This window comes from Colletotrichum destructivum, chromosome 2, assembly GCF_034447905.1.
Source record: "Colletotrichum destructivum chromosome 2, complete sequence".
Classification (NCBI taxonomy): Eukaryota; Fungi; Ascomycota; class Sordariomycetes; order Glomerellales; family Glomerellaceae; genus Colletotrichum; species Colletotrichum destructivum.
In genome coordinates, this window is record NC_085897.1 from 2,266,200 (window position 1) to 2,284,209 (window position 18,010).

The following is an 18,010-nucleotide window of genomic DNA, read 5'->3' on the forward strand; positions in this document are numbered from 1 at the left end:
AGGTGGTTGCTCGGAGAGGAGGATACTGATGATAGGTAACATGATATGGCCACACTGGCAATGCCATACTAGTACTGAGCTCAGTGAGCGGAAACGTAAGAGCTACATACATGTGCAGACAACAGGGGGGCGTTTTTGAGCCCCTCGAAGACTGGCAGAGCCAAAGTCCCGGCCGAGAGCGAGTCCACGCCGAGCCTTGGGTTCGCACCCTTCTAACCTTCGACGTTGGGGTTTGTTTCGTTACACCATCCAACTACTCAACGTCACCCATAGCTAAATAGCGCCATCCATGCAAGGGCTTACCCGATCGGCCCATTTGGGGAGAGGGGGGTGGTTATTGGCATTGGTCTATATACCTATTACCATGGATGGACGAGTTCGCCAGAATTCCAAGACCGGCCGGTGGAAAAGCAGGTCGATACAGAGAGAGCATTGACTTAATTTATTCGGAGGGTATCAAATATTAGTATGCAGTGGCCGCAATGCAATCCCGAACCGTTTCGCCCGTCTGTACGCACGCCATCCCTCGTAGCCCTCAGAGCTCGTCAAACACCCTCAATCGGTCCTCCTCCTCCTCCCTCCCGTTCCGGCCCTCCCACAACGGCGGCAGGAGCTTCTCGCGCGGCCCCTTCTTCCCCAACACTCCCATGCTCCTGTTGAACTCCCTCTCAGCCCCCTCGAGACCTTTTCTGTCCTCGACCTCGGGCCCGCCGAGGTACTGCGCGCCGACGAACAGCAGGATCAACACGGCGAACACGACTGACATGACGATCCACACGGTCCGCAGCCTCTTGCGTGTCTTCTCTTGCCACTCGCGGTCCGCGCTCTCCCACCCCTCAATACGGCGCCGCACGAGGTCGACGCGCTCACTCAGCCCTTGAATCCGCGTCCGCCCAGCCTCGACCCGGCTCTGCAGCGCCTCGATGCGCGACTCCTGCTCGCCGAACAGTCCGAATTGGTCGAGCTGCGCCGCCACCTCGCGCGACATCTCCTCGGCCTGCTCCTCAAACTCTCCCGTCAGCTGTCGCGAGGCCACCGTCAGCTCCCGCATCGCTGTGACGGTGCTTTGCAGCATGCTCTTCTTCTCCAGCACCGAGTAGTACGTCTCATCGAGGTGCCTCGTCGTCGCGGTCGAGAACCCGCTGAGTTCGACGAGGGAGTTCTTCAGGCCCCTGCGCAAAAAGAAAAAGAGGTGGTCAGCTTCACATGCGAGTTGCCCACCTGCAAAAGGACAACAGCAACAACGTACATGACCCGGCTCGCGGTCCGGTTCTTCTCTTCCGACAGCACGGCCGCCTTGTCGACCTTCCTTGTTCTTCCCGGCGGCGTAACCAAAAAGGTACTCTCTCCGCCCCCGATCGCCGGCCCCACGAGCGCGCTGGTCCTCCGGCTCGAGTCTGGGCTCCTGTTGGGCGTCACATGCTCCGACCTCGTCATGTCGAGCGAGCTCCGTCCATCGGCTCCGGGGGCCGATGTCCTCTCATCCAGGAGCAGCAACCTGTCCCTGTCGCGCCGGCTCTGGGCGTTGATGTGCAGCGCGTGCTGCATCGGGTGGTGGTGGTGACTGTGCCGGTGCCGATGCATCCTGAGGGGCGGCGAGAACTCGGTGATGGAGCGTGTGATGTGGTGCCGCGGTCGTCGCGCGGGAAGCAGGGCTGCTGAGGCGGCGGTTGCTGTCGAGGCGGTGGCAGCTGTAACAGGAGGCGTCGGAGCCGGCGCGGAGGCTCTCTTGTCGTGTCTGCTCTTGCTGCGGATGTGACTGCTGCTGCGGCTGTTCACACCGTTGCTGTGGTTATTGGGGAGGTTGCCGATGGCGGCTGCCGTCGTCGCCAGCGTCGACGCCGACGTTGACGGTAGCTCGAAGCCGTGGGCGTTGGCGGACATGGTTTCACCCTGCTACTTTCCCTCGTTTGGTTGTATTGAACACCCCTCCCCCCTTTCCGAGAGTTCGAGAAGGCACCAAGCCGCGGCCGCCGCGCGCAAGCCGCACACGCCAGCGAGTGCACAGCCGCCCGACCAAGAAAAACTTTGGGATGGGCCGTCTCCGACGGTCAATGCTTGGTAGTGGAAGACGGGCAGAACAGGTTTCTTTGGTCGCTGTTTCCTTGCAGATGTAGGGAGTACGCGGTGTGTGGAAAGGTGTGGAGGTGGAATGTGCACGGTTTCGCGGCGAAAGCTGGGCCGCTGCACCTTCACCCTCCCTCCCTTAGCCCCTCTCTCTCTTGGCCAATGACGCACTTTCACATGCGGCTCTCTCTCGGGGCTATCCCCCGTCCGCGCCGTTGTCATGAAACGTCGCCTTCACCTCACGCGCGACTGGGACTCTCACTGGATCTGCAAATCGTTGGCTAGAAACCCAAAAAGAAGGAGGGCTTCATGTCACACGCTTCTTGTTTCTATGTGACCATGACTCGGACCCGTGTTTGGCTCGGTTCCATTTCCGTCATCTGGCCTTTTCAATCCGATTTTACCGGGTGAAAAAGCTCGGGCTGGGTAGCCTCGTCGGGCTACGTCCCGCTGTGCGGTACAACGTACATATACATGTCTTTGATGGATTAGCTCATCCGCCTTCCCTCCCATCTCGCTCCTCCTCTGCCACCAGGTCCAAAGTCCAGCCTTTCGTGTCCTTGCTCGCTGGCCCCATGGGCTGTCTCTTGTCGCAGCCTTGTGCTTCTGCCGGGGACTTGCCCTTTCAACATAACGTTCGCCCTCGCATGAGCCTCTGTAACATGTATTCTGTTCGCCGAGACGTGCGAATCCGGGCACGGTAGGCCCGACTCCTTCTTCCCTTCACCGAACCTGTTTCGGTATTTGTCACGGGGGGACCGGCGCTACCTTTCCTGAACGTTGTCGGCGCCGAGATTCGATCGCAGTGCCCGCTCCAACAGCGGTCTACCCGCAATGCAGCTCATGAGTTGATGGCCTTGTTGCGCTTCTCCTTCCTCTTGAGTCTCTCCACGCGCTTCTTGTGCATCTTCTCGGCCATCTTCTCGTAGCGTTCCTTCTCTTCCTTGGCGGCCCTTCTGTCCTTAATGGTTTGGATACGTTGCTGAGAATCGCTGGTCAGCCTCGTCTACCTTTAGCGTTGCGGTCCAGCTCGACAGAGCTGGAACTCACTCACCTTGCGCTCTGCCTCTTTCTCGTCCTTCATCTCCTTCTCCTTGGCCTTCATCGATGCCATTGCAACGCGGTCCTTGGCGCGCTTCTCATAGGAAGTCAAGCCAGCCGTCGGCCTGAACGCCTTCTTCGTTTCGTGCCATTGCTTGCCTGGGAGGGAGAGAGTGAGAAAGTTAGTTCGCCCTGTCCGATTTGTCCAAGAATGGAGCCCGATTAAGTACCATTCTTCCGCATGCCAAGCGACTTTTCGCCGGCAGCAGTCGTGGTTTGGACTTCCGTAGCAGACATGGTAGGAAGACTGTTGAAGAATCGTGGGATTCGAGGCGGAGGAACGTTAATTTGCGCAGTCGAAATTCTATGTTCTACGGGACAGCTCCAGCTTCGCCATGTTGGGACAGAAATTTTCTAGCCATGTCTAATTGGAAAATGCGGTAAGCGGGGCGCAAGGCTGTTGGTCAGCCAGTAGAAAGCCGGCGTGGCGGTGCAAAACAGAGATTGAGGATCCGTGCATGTGGCTAGAGAGAAGCTGCCACAGCTGCTTCAGAAGTTCAGGGTCCTTCTCCGCCCGGGAAAGCCAGGGGTGGCATGGCACCAAATGTTTGACCAGTTTGCAGCATCAATGCGACCAAGTCACCGAGGTGCAGGGAGTACGGACGCTGACTGGCGGTAACCCGCCTTTGGCCGAGATCACGATGTGCAACAATTGACGCTATTTACTTTTCTGTTCGCTTGTCGAGGGCTGGCTCATTATTCTACCACGACGGTCCAGTAGAAAAACACGGGCAGTTATCCCAGTCGAATCCTGGAAAGTCTCGGCCGTTTGACAAGGCGCTCGAGGTTCGTCCCAAGAAATTAATTATGAACCTCTTCACCAGTCGTCAGCCTTTTGTTCCAACGGTCGTGGCTTAGGGCTGGCTAGGCTGTTGTCTTGAGACACTACGTCGGTTTTGTGCTTCGGAAAAACGTAGCCTCAGCCGGGCGCTGGCTGGCATGGCCATGGCTCCTTCCGTAGATAGGTGGCAGAGATGGCGTTGAGAATGAGATTGGGCGTTGAATGGAGGGCCGACAACGATGAACCGCATCTTCCTACCAAAGACAAATTGCACTTCCAACTCACTCACCAGCCCCAGCCAGCTGACGGCTTATGCCTCCAACTCCAGTGGCGCGCGAGGCTGCCGAGATGACCCAGACAAGAGGTTATTCCCCTCTCCAGTTGCCGGTTTAGTCAAGAACATCGAGTTTTGGGGGTTTGACCCCTGTAGCGGGATCCAACAGAGAAACCTTAGCATGCCGTGCAAGTTATCGCCTCGAACCTGGGTGCTATCCCGTATGTCAACTCAAGGTTCTCAATGAGAATGCCCCTGATGATGTAAAGATGATGGTTCCTTGACCAGCTGAACAGGGGTGCCGGCGTGAATATTGACGGGGGACTAGATCAGGTAACAAAGAATCAAGCCTGGTTTGGACAGCTGGCATAAAATTCGAACCATGGGCGTAAAAAATTATGATAACTTGAGCCACCGCTTCATTTCATTACCGAGGGGCGTGGGGTCGCCGCTAGAAGCAGCTGCTGGTCATCTTTTCAGGCGAGATTAGTTTGGGTCATCCGCAATTCGACCGGACCCGGTGCGCTCTGGTTTGCCGCCAACAAACGTTGTAGCCGACGGAGGGGCCACTGCCCACAGGCTGGCGCGGGTGAAGAAGGATGATGGGTATTCTTAGAACAATTTGGCAGATCGGATCGGATATGAAATGATGCAAGTCGGGATGTTTTGGGCCGGAACCGCGCTTGCAATGAGTGATGAGCCTCCGAGAGAGGTTGGGGAAAGAAACATCGAGCAGGGAACAGGACGAAATGGGAACCAGCAGGGGACTGGACATCCCAGTCTGGTGGAGATGGGTGCCAGCCAAGAAGGCAAAAATTATCACGAGGAGTATTATTGCTCCCCTGTCGGGAGATGAGGGTTTCCCAAAGGGGTGAGTTGTCCCCGATTCCCCCATGCAAGGTCCCTCTGTTAGTCGTGGTAGTTCAATACGACTCGGCATGTCATCGGCTCCCGGGTTTCAACTAGGCAGCGTTGTCTGAAGAGACCAACTGCTAAACCTGATATGATGCTCTGCCGTATAAATACCACACTGTAATAGGTGCCAACCAAACCCCCAACGTGTTGAATCAAAGACCAAATCCCCTCCCGTCGTTATCAAGCTGACATGTCTCGTTTTGTCTGTGATTGGTTCATGGCATTATGCAGGTCCGTCTGTGCACACTGCAAGTTGCATTCGCAAGGTGGGTTTGGATTCGACAAGGCAACTGGCAGGGCCGGTTCTGGTTGGTGGTTGAAGCGACGCGGAGGCGCGGGGGTTATCGTCTGCATCTGCTCTGCATTTGCATCTGCAACTCTCAGGGTGAGTACAGTATCCGAATGTAGAGAGCGCCTTCGGAGGAAAAGGGAGGAAGTATCATTGTTGGTAGACCGGCAACGGGCGGGGATGGTCTGTTTGTTGATGGCATTCGTTCGTCGCAGTGGGCGACTCGAAACAAGTAATGGGCCATGAGCTGAGGGCCAACCACTAATAAGGTTAGGCGTTTGGAGAGCTTTGCCTCTTTGTCCGCTTCCTCTTGGCGCAGACCCGCGGGTTAACGGCGCGTTCACCCAAAGAGCCTTTTCCAGCTCTCCATCGGGCTGACGGAGCGTTGGACAAAACCAAAAGTTGGACGAAGGCGTTCCCATCAAGTCGTCCACCGGCCGGATCCGAAGGCCGGTTGCGACCGAGTCAAGATGAGGCTCCCAGCTGTAGCGACGAGATGAAAAACAGACTTTAGAGTTGTGCCGCATGATACTCTCTTTGTTCCGCTGTAACTGGTTGGAACTTGGCCGCCTGCGTTGGGCAAGCCACTGGGGCCACCGAGGCAATGCCCAAGGATTTTCGAGGTGGAACCGCAAGGTTTCTTCATCGACGTTGATTGCGCCGCCGACAATGTGCTGAGCGATGCGACACGCGATGCTGAAGCCATGGGCGCCGTTCGTGCCGTTGTGTTCGTTAAACAGGTGCTCTGTGCACCCCACAACCACACTTCCGTATGAATACTCACTCTGTGTTCGTACCTTGGTCCTTGAGGCCTGTTTGCTGCCGTCAATGACCGAAAGCGACATGGCCCCATCTGATTCTGGGGTCGCGTCGTGTTGCCTCGCCTCATCCATTCAGGCTCCATCAGCCCCGTCTGTGACATACTCCCCCCCCGCTCCACCAGGAGGCCAGGGGGGAGGAATGGGGGGCGTCGAATACGGGAAGCATGGGAGAAATAAGGTAATAATCTCATCCCATCCCGTACACAGGCGTTGAGACGTTGCCATTAATAGGAGTCCAGATGTTTCCACCAGCAGGTTATCGCCATGACCCATCTCAGGACGACACTTGATATGTGTACGAGTCCCGGCACTAGATGCTGGGGAGACGGACGTTACTAAGTCAAGAAGGCATCCGCCATCCCAAAAAGTCAAACAGATGAACGTTGACAACGGTGCCCGTATCCTTCGGCGCTGACGCTTCCTGCAAGACGAGCGTGCACTTGACGGCTGGTCAAGCAACCAGATGGAGGCCTGAAAATACGTACCAGTGCCCTTCCCTTTCCAGGCAGGAGGGGGGGAAGCAAGCAGATCTGCTTGGTGCCATCGGTCGGTCATCTGGCCGATTGAATTAGTATGGAGAACGAGATGGTTTCTTTGAGGGTGCGCGCGCGTTCTGAGGTTCAGCAATAAAGAGTGGGAAAAGGTGACGAGGGGGGATCCCTTGGCACATGTGTTTTGCACCCTTGACCATCCTTCATTCTCGAGACCGTTAGCCAGTCAGAGGCCGGCGTTGGTATTTGGACGTGGAGGAGAAATTCGGCTCCTGTGCTGCCACACAACATTGCCTGACCGCTTTGGCTTTAGTTCTGGACGCCGAGGGAAGAACCCAAGGCGCTGGTCGAATCCTAAGATGCGACGGGGCTGTCAAGCCGTCAACCGTACTCTGTATTTGTGCAGCGATGTCTTATGATTTGCATCGTTTTGTTTTCACAATCGTTGAAACTTGGCCGGGTCGCTCGGGTCGGAGGGGAAGAAGAAAAGAAGGTGTTCAGGATACGGGACCGAAGCTGGGCTAGAGACGAAGCGAAAGTGTAATGCAATGCCGGCGTCGCTCGAGGCCTCGGGAAGGTTGACAAGGCCATGACACGGCCAGAACCGACTTGGTTAACTTTGCTCCTGTGCCTTTTCGTCCCGTCTCATGTCGACGATGTCAAGGCCTACCGTGGCTTTCTCCCAGAATTGCCGCAAGGGGCGGATGGCAGTGATGATGATGGAGGGGGCGTGGTCAAAGGGAGCCGGCGGCGCCAACGCCGTTGGTGTACCTTGCAGAAGCTGTTGCCAGCCATCGTTACCTGGCTTTTGTTAGCCAACGAGGGCGGCGTTGCGATTCGTCTGGTTCGCAACTGCCATGTGCAGGTCATCCGGTCACCCATCACATCACAGCAACGGTCTGGATTTCGCTCATCGGCGGCACCTTATCAGTTCCACCTCAGCCGGAGGTGCCATGGATTGACCGAGGTGAGGTGAGGGAGGGTGAGGTGGCGGCCGAAGTGCCTATTTTCCTAGGTAGGCAGAGAGGCAGACAGTTGTAGGTTAGTTGACGAGCGACATAACTTTGATGCTGTTTGGGAATTGTGTCCATGTCTCCGGAGGTCTTCGTTGTTGCTACTAAAGAATTAGTATTCAGCACCGCCATCGCCAGGGAGGCTTCTTACCGTCCCTGTGCGGTCTCAGTGCCACTTGCAGCGTGGGGGAGAAGAAAAACACGAACACCCGATGCGTGTAAAGAGGGATTACAGTACACTCTGGCCAGTGTTTCCCAGTCTAACAGTGTAAGGGGGGTGGAGGAGAACAACAAGCAGCAGGCCCGGGGTACCTTGGCTTCCGTCCCTCGTAACAATGCACGACACAGCGTGCACTGAACTCTCAGCGCCGCTGCTCCCTGTCTCTTGCCCACTTCCCTAACTAGGTTTCTTTCCAGGCTTGCAGCCCGCCGAATCTTGGTCAGATCCACCGACTCAGAATGCAGTCTCAGACTATTGCAGGACAAATCGACAAAAAGTCAGATTCCCTTTGCCAAAGCCCGATTTGAGCAGGCTGACCACGGGCTCGAGACAAAGGAATTCGATAGTCAAACAACGTTCGAAAGCAAAAGGGAGCGGTGTAGACGTTGCCATCGGCGTAGACGCTAAGGGCCGCTCGCTCTGCGCCTCCGGCTCCAACGTCTTGTCTTCCTGGCAACCTCGCCAAAGTCGTCTGTCTGAATGTCGGTCGACCAGACCTACCAAGTCAACCAAGCCATTTCAGCCAATCCAGCCAAAGTCCAGCTGGCCATCTGCTAAGGCGGTCAAGGAGAGAAGACGGGCCTGGGCTGCGGCCGCCCAACGATGGCCGGCTCCTAGTGCGAACTGCTGTGGCTGGTACTAGTAGAGCTCCTTGGCACAGAAGGGGGGAGAAGGGCAACAGGTGTGACAGTCAACAACATCCCACCTCACCTCAGCGACCGCGCAATTGCCTTTGTCCTAGGTAGGCTGTAGCATAGGTGATGTGATACGCTACTGTGTAGCCCCCTCGGTAACGTTAACCAGCTGCCCAGGTTGCCCAGGAACTGGGCGGCTTTGGATGGACGATTTGCCAGCGGGAGTTGGGGAGAGGCCATTCGGCGTAGGGATCCTGTGCAGGTTTAGCTGCAGGGCAAGACATGTATCTGCCAGGGCCCGTCCAGCCGCTGCGACGTAACTTGAGTGCTATGGGTCTGGACACAGCGTTGAGCAGCGGTGCCACGGGACAGTTGCAGACGCGTCCAAGAAAGCTACGGAGGCAGGTAATGCCATGGACAATTCGAGTAAACCGAGGTTGACGGGCTCGGACGACAGGAAAGATTTATTGTTGTTGTTTTTGTTTTTGTTGTCGTCTCATCCTACCCGTCTCTGAGGGCCGCGATATGCATTGTATTGGTCCCGGTGTGCCTTCAGACTTTTGGAGTACAGGAGTTTCGATGAATTGCCTAGATAAGTAGGTAGGCCAACAACGCACAACACTGACGGTGCGAGGTGCACATGATGCGTTGTGGATGTACGCTCTGTCTGTGGCAGATTCTATCATGCCTTGCATATTTCCAGTTTCTCTACTCTGTAACCCAGGTACGAATGCAGACACACCTCATAGTACCTTGTTCACTGTTTAGCGTTTAATGTTCACTGCCCAAGTGCGGATGCTGGGTTGCATATTACCACATTGTCTGGGCTCCCGTTCCGCAGCGTAAGGTATCTTTTGGCCTTCGACGGTGCTTCAGAGTACTTGCCAGCCTCTACGTGATGGATGCAAATGGGCTACTACTGCGCTGCCCCATCAACCCAACCTGAGCATCCCCTGGTCCGTCTCTCTGCCTTGCTTGTTTGTCCGGGGCTCTGTTGTCCTGACTTGGTATCATCACAATCGCACCCCCCCTGGTCGGCGTCCCTGGCGCTGCTCCTCCCTCTTCTCCTTCCTTCCTCCTGGAGTACATAGTACTCTGTAGGCAGGTCCTGCAGCCCGCCTGCTGTCTCCCTCCCAATAAGCCCCTCCCCGAACCAGTCCAAACCCTAGTGAGATTTTCTCTCTGATACACCCTCCCCCTCCCTGTCCACATCCCACATCCACACCCCCCTTTTCCCCATCGCCCACACCCTGACCGCTGGACCCGACTCATCGCTTCTCGCTGTTGTGTGTGTGTGTGTGCGCGTGCGTGTGTGTATGTGTGTGTGTCCCCAATTCTAATCCCAAACCCACTCATCCATCTCATCCTCTCTTTAGTCTTCCGCGTCGCAACCCCCCTCTCCTTCCCATCAACTCTCTTCCCCCAAAACCTTTCGAGGCCGTCGTCGTTCATTGACTTCTGTTTCGTGGTTCAATTCCAGTCGTGAATCTTGCAGATTTGCCTCTGGTCTTGTACCGTCCGCTCCTTAACAACCCTTCAATTTTCCTCTTCGATAAATAGCATTTGTCTTACCTGGTCGACCGGTTTTGTCACGTACGCAATCGTGAACGCCAATTTCGTCCAATTCCCATCGTCAGCGCGCCACATCGGACATCACCCCCCCCAAAAGGTGCTTACTCGCCGACTGATTCTCAAATTAACCCTGTGTCACGAATGATTGATTCGTCGCACGATAAAAAGCTCTGTATGCTAAGTCTTGGTACTACAGAACTAATCACCGACCTCGTTATCGATCGCCACCGCAAACTGTCATATACGCGCGCCATCCACGTCGAGAGCCGAGCGAATTCCTTTCTCAACCTCCGACAACCATATCGCAATCGCGCCCTCTTATGTCCTCCCTCTAGTTGCTGACCGATCCTGTAGCCGCAGAGCGGCTCAGTAAAGCATGGCAACTACTGTTGGACCTGAGAGTAGGATGGGAGCCACGGGTACGCAGGTTTTCGACGAACCTTCTATGCAAGCGATCTCTTTACCAGCAATGCTGGATACTTCTGCTTCCTCAACAACATCCTTCTCAGGACCGCGCTCTCCACGGACGATGCCTCCTCTGCCGAATCCGCCTTTTGTCTTCCCGGCAAGGCCCTCATCCGCCTCTGCGCCATCTTCCTTCTCGAGGGCAACAGGACGGCGACCGCTGTCCGCGATAGAAACCCAAGGACGGTCCACTTTCAGCATGAATGCTGATCCTGCGGACCGACCTTCAAAATCACCTGCGCTCCCCAACTTTACATTCAACCCGGGTGCTTCGCTGTCGCCGGATACCAATTCTCTTCTCAGCCCCCCTCTGTCTCCGCCGCCCGTCTCCCCAAGACTCGTGCCTTCGCCTTCAAGGCCAACCGGAGTCGGACACAGAAGAGGAGGAAGCGAATTTGTGGGAGGAAGCATACGATCCGGAGACTCGATCACAGTCACGGGTACAAGCCCGACGAGATCCGAAAGTGGCTTCGCTTCTCCCAACTTTCAGCTTCCACCACCCAACCCCAGCGCCCGCCGTGGCCACGCCCACAGACGATCTGCGGCACTATCGAGCCATGATCTGTCTCTGATTGTGCAACCCCCGGCACCCGGAAACCTACGGGGCAATAGCGCGCCAACCAGCCCGGCCGAGTTTGACCGACGTCTGGAAGACCACAATGGAGGGCTGGTTGAGAAGACGTTGAGAGGCGTCGAATCTGAGCTGGCTCTCAAGGTACCGACAGAGCTCACCAGGCCCGTGACAGCTGATTCGGGCACATCGAGCGGCAGAGCTTCACCTGCCGCCAGGCCAGTGACCCGTACCCGGGTTGGATTTTCCGATACTCTCGAGTTTATCCCGCGCCCCCTATCAATGGTGTCCAGTGATACTTCAAGCACCGTAACCGCCCGGCCTGGAGGGCATTCTGTGTCTGGCAGTATTTCTTCCATAATTTCGATTCCGGCCACGACAAACCCGGAAAGCGAGCCTGTCATTCCTCTGGTACTTACTCCGTCACGGCAGAACAACGAATCACGACCTAGCACTGCCGGAGCCGTTCTCGAACGATCCCAGAGCATCCAGTCGGTCGGTGCGTCTCCAAGGAGGAGAAACTCGATCCCTACTCTCATCAACGTGCCGGAAGCCGGTAGCGTTGCCCCCCCGATGCCCAGCCCCACGAAGACCCCAAAGCGCTGGTCTTTCTTTGGACTTGACCCTTTTGCCGCTGCTGCATCACCACTGCGCACTAGACCTGTCAGCTCCAGCTCCTCCGAGTCGGGATCTAAGCCACACAGCTCCGCCTCATCTTCGTCTTTTGAACACGTCTTGGAACCGCCTGGTACTCCGGAAACCTCCGAGGAAAGCGGCCAACGAACTGATAGCAAGAAGCCAAAGAGGAAGAAGAAGGTCAAGAATTGGGCCGGATCAATCTTGGCGCGCAAGAACAAGCCACGCAACAAGAAATGCAAGGACCTGGACCTCTCGGGCGACTCAGCACGTCGGTTCGAGACAATTAAGCACAAAGATGACGCTCTCATGGTTGAGCCAGAAGTTAACATTGAGCCGGTGACACCGACGCTCATGGTCACAGACACGTCGAGTCAACCGCAAAACCTGCAGGAATGGAAACCACGTCCTGTGTCAGCTCAGGATGACTCGTCATTCTCCATGATCGACCTCGATGCAGCTCTGGGCCCTTTCAACACACCCATTGTCAACAACCCCGAATGGGATGCCGCTCAGCGAGCAGCTGCCTCTACCAAGCGTCAGCTGCACAGTGCTCAGGGGATGAAAGGCTTCAGTGGCCCAGGAATGCATTATCATAGACGCGCAGAAAGCGCGCCCGAGATGGTGCCTTTTGAAGGCGCTCGATTCGGCATCCACCGCTTCGGCAGCAGCTCGACCATGGCCGATGTCTTTGAGGAAGATGAGGAAGACGACGACCACACGGGCAAGTCCGCTTCGCTCCACACCAACAGCGGCAGAGGCACGGCGCAAGACAGCGCGGAATCCTCCGGTGACGAGGCCACACCCCCAGCTACCGACACCGCCAAGAAGCCCATCCTGGATACTCTGCCTGTCCGCGCCGTTGATGACAGCTGCATTCGCGGTGGCCAAATCCTCAACAAGGAGGCGACCAAGGCGGCTGCTAGCATGAAATCGGAGAAGTCGCTTGCTTCCCTGCAAGACAATATGATTGTCGAGGAGCCCTCTCGTGCAGACGTCCCCGAGTTCCGCACAAGTTCTATCTTCCAGGAGAAAGCAGAGTCAACTGGGTCCGCGACTCCGTCGCCCAGGAGAATCCTTGCGAGCAAAGACCTGGCTCCTGTTGATGTCAGCCCTCTTCATCTTCCGACTCCTTCTCATGTTCCTGTCAGTCCCTATTCGATGAGCCACGCTTCCTCCTTCCCGTCGCCTCGTTCACCAATGTCTTACGATGCACAGCGAATCTCAACGGCCCCGTCATCGGTCAACGAAGAGAACAACTTTCAGTCCCTGCTGCTCGGAGAGCCGGGCCCGGAGGTCAGGCTTTCTGTAGATATTCCGTCCTTGACATCCAGTCACTCGACCATGACGAGAGACAGCTCCTTCGCGCCCAGCAGTCAATTGAGGCAAGATCCTATCCGTCCGGACCAACAACGGCCAGTTTCAGTGTCCTCAGCAGCCTTTGGCCGTCGCAGGTCAAGTCTAGCCAGTCTAAGCAGGCTCATTAGCAGCTCACACGGGGAACGCAGCAAGCTCTCCATGGAGGTCTCATATGACGGCGAGGGCGACAAGAAGCACAAGTCGAGCAAATCGAAACGACTCAGCCGAATGATGCGATTCTGGAAGCCTAAGGACGACACGTCGGCATAAAAGTTGATTCCGCTCATAGTAAAAGCCCGAGTGGTTGGTCACCGTCTACTCGGCTCTCATCTCATATTACAAAGATGGCCTCACGACGAATGTATATGGAATTCTTGTACAATCTTTCACGTATTCTGTCTCGTCGGATGCGTTCGGCGAGACCGTGTTCTTCCGCAGGGCTGGGGTTCTGCCTCCGCCACGGGTCTCCTCAGCAAACGGACGACATTAATTATTCCCTGCCTCGAGGAAGAGCACTTACCGCTCGCTGCCAAATCCTGCCCACCTGCGGGAATGAGCACAACTAACGAGCCAAACATTTTGGGACACGGATTCGGCGTTTTTTGTGATGATAGCATGAGCAGCAAGTTGCATGAGCATAGCAGGTACGCGGCCATAAGTCTTGGTGACAACTGCAAGGGGCGGACACGTGGTTCAACTGTTTCATTTCCTTCTCTGGACATATCGGGGATGAAATTCGATTTAGGAAGGCGAAAACATGGCGAGGCAGACAAGTCGAGGTACCATTGCACCACCGTCCCTCTTAGTTCTCTGGCCGGTTGGCTGGTGCAGCCTTCTAGACGATGGAAAGATGGCACAAATCGCGACGTAGACAAATATTAATGAACATTCTTTTTATCCGATGTATATGCGTAAGGAAGCAAGCAATGTGATTCTCTCTACGCGGCAATAATGGAACTTTGGGTCCCGGTCCGGGACCCATGACTTCAGATAGGTAGATGATGGATGACGGAGGGCATTTGAAGTTGGCCAAATGGATCGAAAGCTACGAGTCCAAGGAGGACGGTTCATGTTTGGAAACCTCGGCTGACTGCGCGACCCACTTCGTTGTTGTCGCGTCACAAGGTACCGACTTCATCCAATTGCCACGGCACGGCACCACCCCAGGTGCCTGCCTCCCTACCTAGGTACCTACCGAGCCCATTTGGCTTAACATTCTACCGGCCGTGTCCCCAACGTCTCCAAAGTCAATCCACCTAGCTCCAACAGTTTACCTTACCTATTCCTCAATACTTCGTCCTACCCAGCCTAATTCGCAGAGACGCCAGAGGTCCCGAATCTGTACTGATCCGGCTACCCATTTGACCAGCAAGCTACTACTCGTACTCGAACCAACATCGTTATCTTCCTCGCAGCTGGTATTAACCACCGCCACCTTTGCTCTTCTAAATACCTTGGCCGAGAGAACAGGGGCAAGAGCTTCCCCTAAGATGTCGTGGCGGATCCAGACCTTGCCTGATTCCCAGTCGAACCCGACCGGCGCGGCGAAGAAGGCAAAGTCTAAGTCCAAGACGTCGGATGGACGTGGCGCGATCAAGAGGCTCATCAAGGAGCTGGACGTATGGCGGGATGAGCAGAAGGACGAGCGGGGGATTGAAAGGCTGGGCCCCGTCGATGACGAGAACCTCCTCACATGGGAGGCCGTAATAAACGGCCGAGGGGTCGGGAACGGCTATGATGGTACTTCGAAAACTCCTCCCTTTGACGTGGTCTTCTTGGCCGAATCGCATCGCAACATGATGAAGACAATGAATGACGACTGCTGACGGCTCACTTCCTTCCCCTACAACAGAAGGCCGATGGCTTCTCGCCATCCAGATCCCGCAAGACTATCCTCTCCGACCACCGACGATACGTTTCGTGACGCCCGTCGTGCACGCTAACATTGCGCTGCAGACGGGTGAGATCTGCCTCGACCTGCTCAAGGACGCCTGGACGCCGGCCTACAGTGTCCTCGAGAGCGTGCGCGCTGTGCGTACGCTGCTGGCGTACCCGGAGACGGACTCGCCCCTCAACGTTGACGTCGCGGCGCTGCTACGCGGCGGCGACGTACTCGGTACCCGCGCCCTCGTCGAGTTCTGGTGCCGCGACGACGATGGAAGGTATGAGGGGCCGTAGGCGGGACCATAGTGAATCGCGTTGGGGCGCTGCTCTGCGAGATGACGTCGCGGGGGAGGGCCCATAATCGCAAGAGGAGGGAAATGAGATGAGAATAAGGGCAACAAGGTCTTGGGACGGGTATTGCCTGAAGACAAGAAGACATGTTAAAGGGATAACATAGGATGGGGATTGGAAGCGGGCCTGGGCGTGTACGGGGGATTTCATCATCGCTTTACGTTTGGGCGGAACGGCGTGCTGATCATAGCCCATCAGGGTAATCATACAAACTGGCAGAAACACGGCCATGGGGTATTTGGGGGTTTCCTTTATCTTTGGATAACATATTGCTTCATTTATCACGCCCGGACCCTCGAAGGGAAAAGCGACTCTTCTTCTAATGCTGGAGATATCTTGCACAGCCCATGATTTAGCCCCGTGCCCGCCGCCTTCTCCGGACCTGTCGGCGCTTCCATATTTACTCTTACATCCCCTCGGACGCCGTCGCCTGGCCGCTCGAGTCCTGCCTTGCCCGATTGTCCACTGTTTCCCAGACTCCTGAATCCATCGCAGAACGATAATAAGCAAGTGTGGGTGGGTGGTTTGTTGTGCGGGTGTGAATATACTACAAAGAACGCCTGTCTCATCCACCCTAGCCCCCCCTTTTTCTCTTCCGAGTATTTCGAATGCAATTACGTTTGGCAAGATACGAAAAAGGGGGTATCTGCACAATGGTTATTCTTTCCAATAAGGTCCGCGCGTAAAATCGTGATGTCACCGCCAGTGCTGTCGGCGGCCCCAAGGAGGAAGAGGGTATTGTTTCTGTCTCACTGAGAAAAGACAAGTGGTAGGCGTGTGTTCTGGCTCCCATCCGTCGCTACACAGGTCACTACTCATTATAGTGATAGACCTGCAACAAACCCGTGAGCTATTGAACCAATGGGCAATAGTGGGAGGGATTACTTACTCTGTAGTTCGGGAGACCAAACGGCTGCCAGCCCAAGCGCTTCGCCATCTTGGCAAAGCCCTCGGTCTCGATGAGATGGTAGAAGGAGAACGGCGGGAACATAGCCCCATCACGGTGGACGTCTGCCTTGACGAGTAGCGCGGTGCCGCCGACGCCGTCCAACGGGATTTCCATCCGCTTGTCTTTGTCGTCGGTGCCCAAGTACGCCATCAACGCACGGTACGTTGGCATGTCCTTGTACCCCTCGAGCAAGATATCGTCTGGACCCATTGTCTCGGCCATCTTCTGCGCAATCTCACTGTCCTGCCAGCTGTTGAAGTCGTAGGGCCGCTCCTCTATCTTATTGGTCTCGGTGTTCATAAACCGCTGGAAACAGTTAGGGACGATGACGGGCTTGTCGTGCGATGCTAGATCCTGGATGAGAGATGGCGGCGTTTCGACAATGTCGGCATCCAGCCACAGAACCCACGATGTTTGGGGCCCCAAGGTTGTGAATAGCAGCGAATTACGGGCCTTGGACATGACGGCCCGCCTGGCTTTCTGGTTCTCCATCTTGTGCCGCTCACTCTCGTCTTGGGATGTGATGGCTGGCTCGAAATCCTGCCGCATAATGACGATGCTCTTGAAGCGGTTCTTCTCCGAGCTCTGAGTCTTGGTGATCTGTTCCTGCAAAGCCGCCGTCGCAGCATTTCCCTCCTTGGTCTTGGGTAGGATGAAACCGAGGGAGATAAGGTCGTGGGGGTAGTTCAGGTTGAGCAGGTTGTCCCAATAGTCCTGGTAGAAACGTGCCATCGGCGTCAAGATGAGGACGGACTCGCGGTTGCCAATTGGATCGGTCGTGATGGTGACATTGTTGAGGTTGTAGCGGACGACCGGTGGCGGCCTCGTGTCGCCTTTGGCCTTCTTTCGGTAGGGTGCGGTTGGCGGTGATAGGTGGTGAGAGGCGGTCCCGGCCGGTTCTGCCTTGACCGACTTGGAGGGCCCGACGAGAAAGACAATGATAAAAATGCACAACACTGCGCCGAGAAGAAGGGTAACTGGGTTCGCCTTCTTCAAGCGAACTGACCCCATGGGGCGGGCCATGGGTGGCGGTCTCACGGGGTGGACGAGGATGCGAAAACCATACAGGTGATTGGGGGTTTAGAGGTTGTCGTCGACGGCACTTCGCTTGTCTTCGCGCAGGCGGTTCGTCTCGTGGCTCAGAACAAACTCAAGAGAGGTGTAGGTATTTGAACGGAACAAGGGCCGTGCAGAGTCCAAGAAGATGACACAGGGCGCTCCTCCTCATGCGTCTCTGACTGAGGGAGCAAGGAATTTGGCCAGATACGAGATTCTCACGTTGACGGGCGGGCTGATCGATTCAAGGGATGCGCATTGGGAGGACAGCTCTACAGTAGACCAAAGTTACACTCGAGATGACAAAAGGGGCTTAGTGCATGTTGCTTTGAGGACTAATTACGGCCCGAATGTACCTCTGTATCCTGCTTCACATCAGCCTAGGTATGCAGGGTGCTGATTCCTGACAAGAGACAGCGCCTGGCCACCCTGTGAGACCTATGACCAGTGTCCGACAGGCGAGCTGAGCGCTGCTAAGACATCAAAGACACCCGGGGCTGCCAGACCCCCTGAAACCTGCAGTGGGGTCCACTACACGGACCTCCAACATGGGGAGCTCC

General features: G+C 55.9%; 6 protein-coding genes across 6 annotated transcripts; 2 read left to right on the plus strand and 4 right to left on the minus strand.

The window, feature by feature from the left end:
• Positions 1-329: 329 nt before the first annotated feature.
• On the minus strand, positions 330-2,145 carry CDEST_02905 (uncharacterized protein). The gene is made up of 2 exons (XM_062919064.1): positions 1,250-2,145; positions 330-1,172 (listed from the first exon to the last, which is right to left on the minus strand). Exons 1-2 carry the CDS (start codon positions 1,882-1,884, stop codon positions 536-538), a joined length of 1,272 nt encoding a protein of 423 aa, XP_062775115.1. The 5' UTR covers positions 1,885-2,145; the 3' UTR covers positions 330-535.
• A 200-nt stretch (positions 2,146-2,345) lies between these two features.
• CDEST_02906 (uncharacterized protein) lies at positions 2,346-3,501 on the minus strand. Its single transcript, XM_062919065.1, has 3 exons — positions 3,339-3,501; positions 3,122-3,267; positions 2,346-3,049 (listed from the first exon to the last, which is right to left on the minus strand). Exons 1-3 carry the CDS (start codon positions 3,403-3,405, stop codon positions 2,909-2,911), a joined length of 354 nt encoding a protein of 117 aa, XP_062775116.1. The 5' UTR covers positions 3,406-3,501; the 3' UTR covers positions 2,346-2,908.
• A 4,176-nt stretch (positions 3,502-7,677) lies between these two features.
• On the minus strand, positions 7,678-7,830 carry CDEST_02907 (uncharacterized protein; the record flags this gene model as incomplete). Its single annotated transcript, XM_062919066.1, has 1 exon — positions 7,678-7,830. The coding sequence occupies one exon, from the start codon at positions 7,828-7,830 to the stop codon at positions 7,678-7,680; it is 153 nt and encodes a 50-aa protein (XP_062775117.1).
• Positions 7,831-10,007: 2,177 nt separating this feature from the next.
• On the plus strand, positions 10,008-14,114 carry CDEST_02908 (uncharacterized protein). The gene is made up of 2 exons (XM_062919067.1): positions 10,008-10,276; positions 10,376-14,114. Exon 2 carries the CDS (start codon positions 10,556-10,558, stop codon positions 13,478-13,480), a length of 2,925 nt encoding a protein of 974 aa, XP_062775118.1. The 5' UTR covers positions 10,008-10,276; positions 10,376-10,555; the 3' UTR covers positions 13,481-14,114.
• Positions 14,115-14,312: 198 nt separating this feature from the next.
• CDEST_02909 (Putative ubiquitin-conjugating enzyme E2, ubiquitin-conjugating enzyme/RWD) lies at positions 14,313-15,757 on the plus strand. The gene is made up of 2 exons (XM_062919068.1): positions 14,313-14,950; positions 15,063-15,757. Exons 1-2 carry the CDS (start codon positions 14,701-14,703, stop codon positions 15,386-15,388), a joined length of 576 nt encoding a protein of 191 aa, XP_062775119.1. The 5' UTR covers positions 14,313-14,700; the 3' UTR covers positions 15,389-15,757.
• Positions 15,392-17,685, minus strand: CDEST_02910 (Putative nucleotide-diphospho-sugar transferase). Its single transcript, XM_062919069.1, has 2 exons — positions 16,335-17,685; positions 15,392-16,277 (listed from the first exon to the last, which is right to left on the minus strand). The coding sequence occupies exons 1-2, from the start codon at positions 17,415-17,417 to the stop codon at positions 16,257-16,259; spliced, it is 1,104 nt and encodes a 367-aa protein (XP_062775120.1). The 5' UTR covers positions 17,418-17,685; the 3' UTR covers positions 15,392-16,256.
• Between the last annotated feature and the right edge of the window lie 325 nt (positions 17,686-18,010).

What these genes read in the sequence shown, in the direction of transcription:
- CDEST_02909 (XM_062919068.1), top strand. Translation starts at nt 14,701, where the DNA reads ATGTCGTGGCGGATCCAGACCTTGCCTGATTCCCAGTCGAACCCGACC. An exon ending in GGTCGGGAACGGCTATGATG is followed by an intron (nt 14,951 to 15,062) that starts GTACTTCGAAAA and finishes CCCCTACAACAG; the next exon opens with AAGGCCGATGGCTTCTCGCC.
- CDEST_02906 (XM_062919065.1), bottom strand. Translation starts at nt 3,405, where the DNA reads ATGTCTGCTACGGAAGTCCAAACCACGACTGCTGCCGGCGAAAAGTCG. An exon ending in GCTTGGCATGCGGAAGAATG is followed by an intron (nt 3,268 to 3,338) that starts GTACTTAATCGG and finishes TCTCCCTCCCAG; the next exon opens with GCAAGCAATGGCACGAAACG. An exon ending in AGAAAGAGGCAGAGCGCAAG is followed by an intron (nt 3,050 to 3,121) that starts GTGAGTGAGTTC and finishes AGCGATTCTCAG; the next exon opens with CAACGTATCCAAACCATTAA.
- CDEST_02905 (XM_062919064.1), bottom strand. Translation starts at nt 1,884, where the DNA reads ATGTCCGCCAACGCCCACGGCTTCGAGCTACCGTCAACGTCGGCGTCG. An exon ending in CGGACCGCGAGCCGGGTCAT is followed by an intron (nt 1,173 to 1,249) that starts GTACGTTGTTGC and finishes CTTTTTGCGCAG; the next exon opens with GGGCCTGAAGAACTCCCTCG.
- CDEST_02908 (XM_062919067.1), top strand. Translation starts at nt 10,556, where the DNA reads ATGGCAACTACTGTTGGACCTGAGAGTAGGATGGGAGCCACGGGTACG.
- CDEST_02910 (XM_062919069.1), bottom strand. Translation starts at nt 17,417, where the DNA reads ATGGCCCGCCCCATGGGGTCAGTTCGCTTGAAGAAGGCGAACCCAGTT. An exon ending in TTGGTCTCCCGAACTACAGA is followed by an intron (nt 16,278 to 16,334) that starts GTAAGTAATCCC and finishes GGTTTGTTGCAG; the next exon opens with GTCTATCACTATAATGAGTA.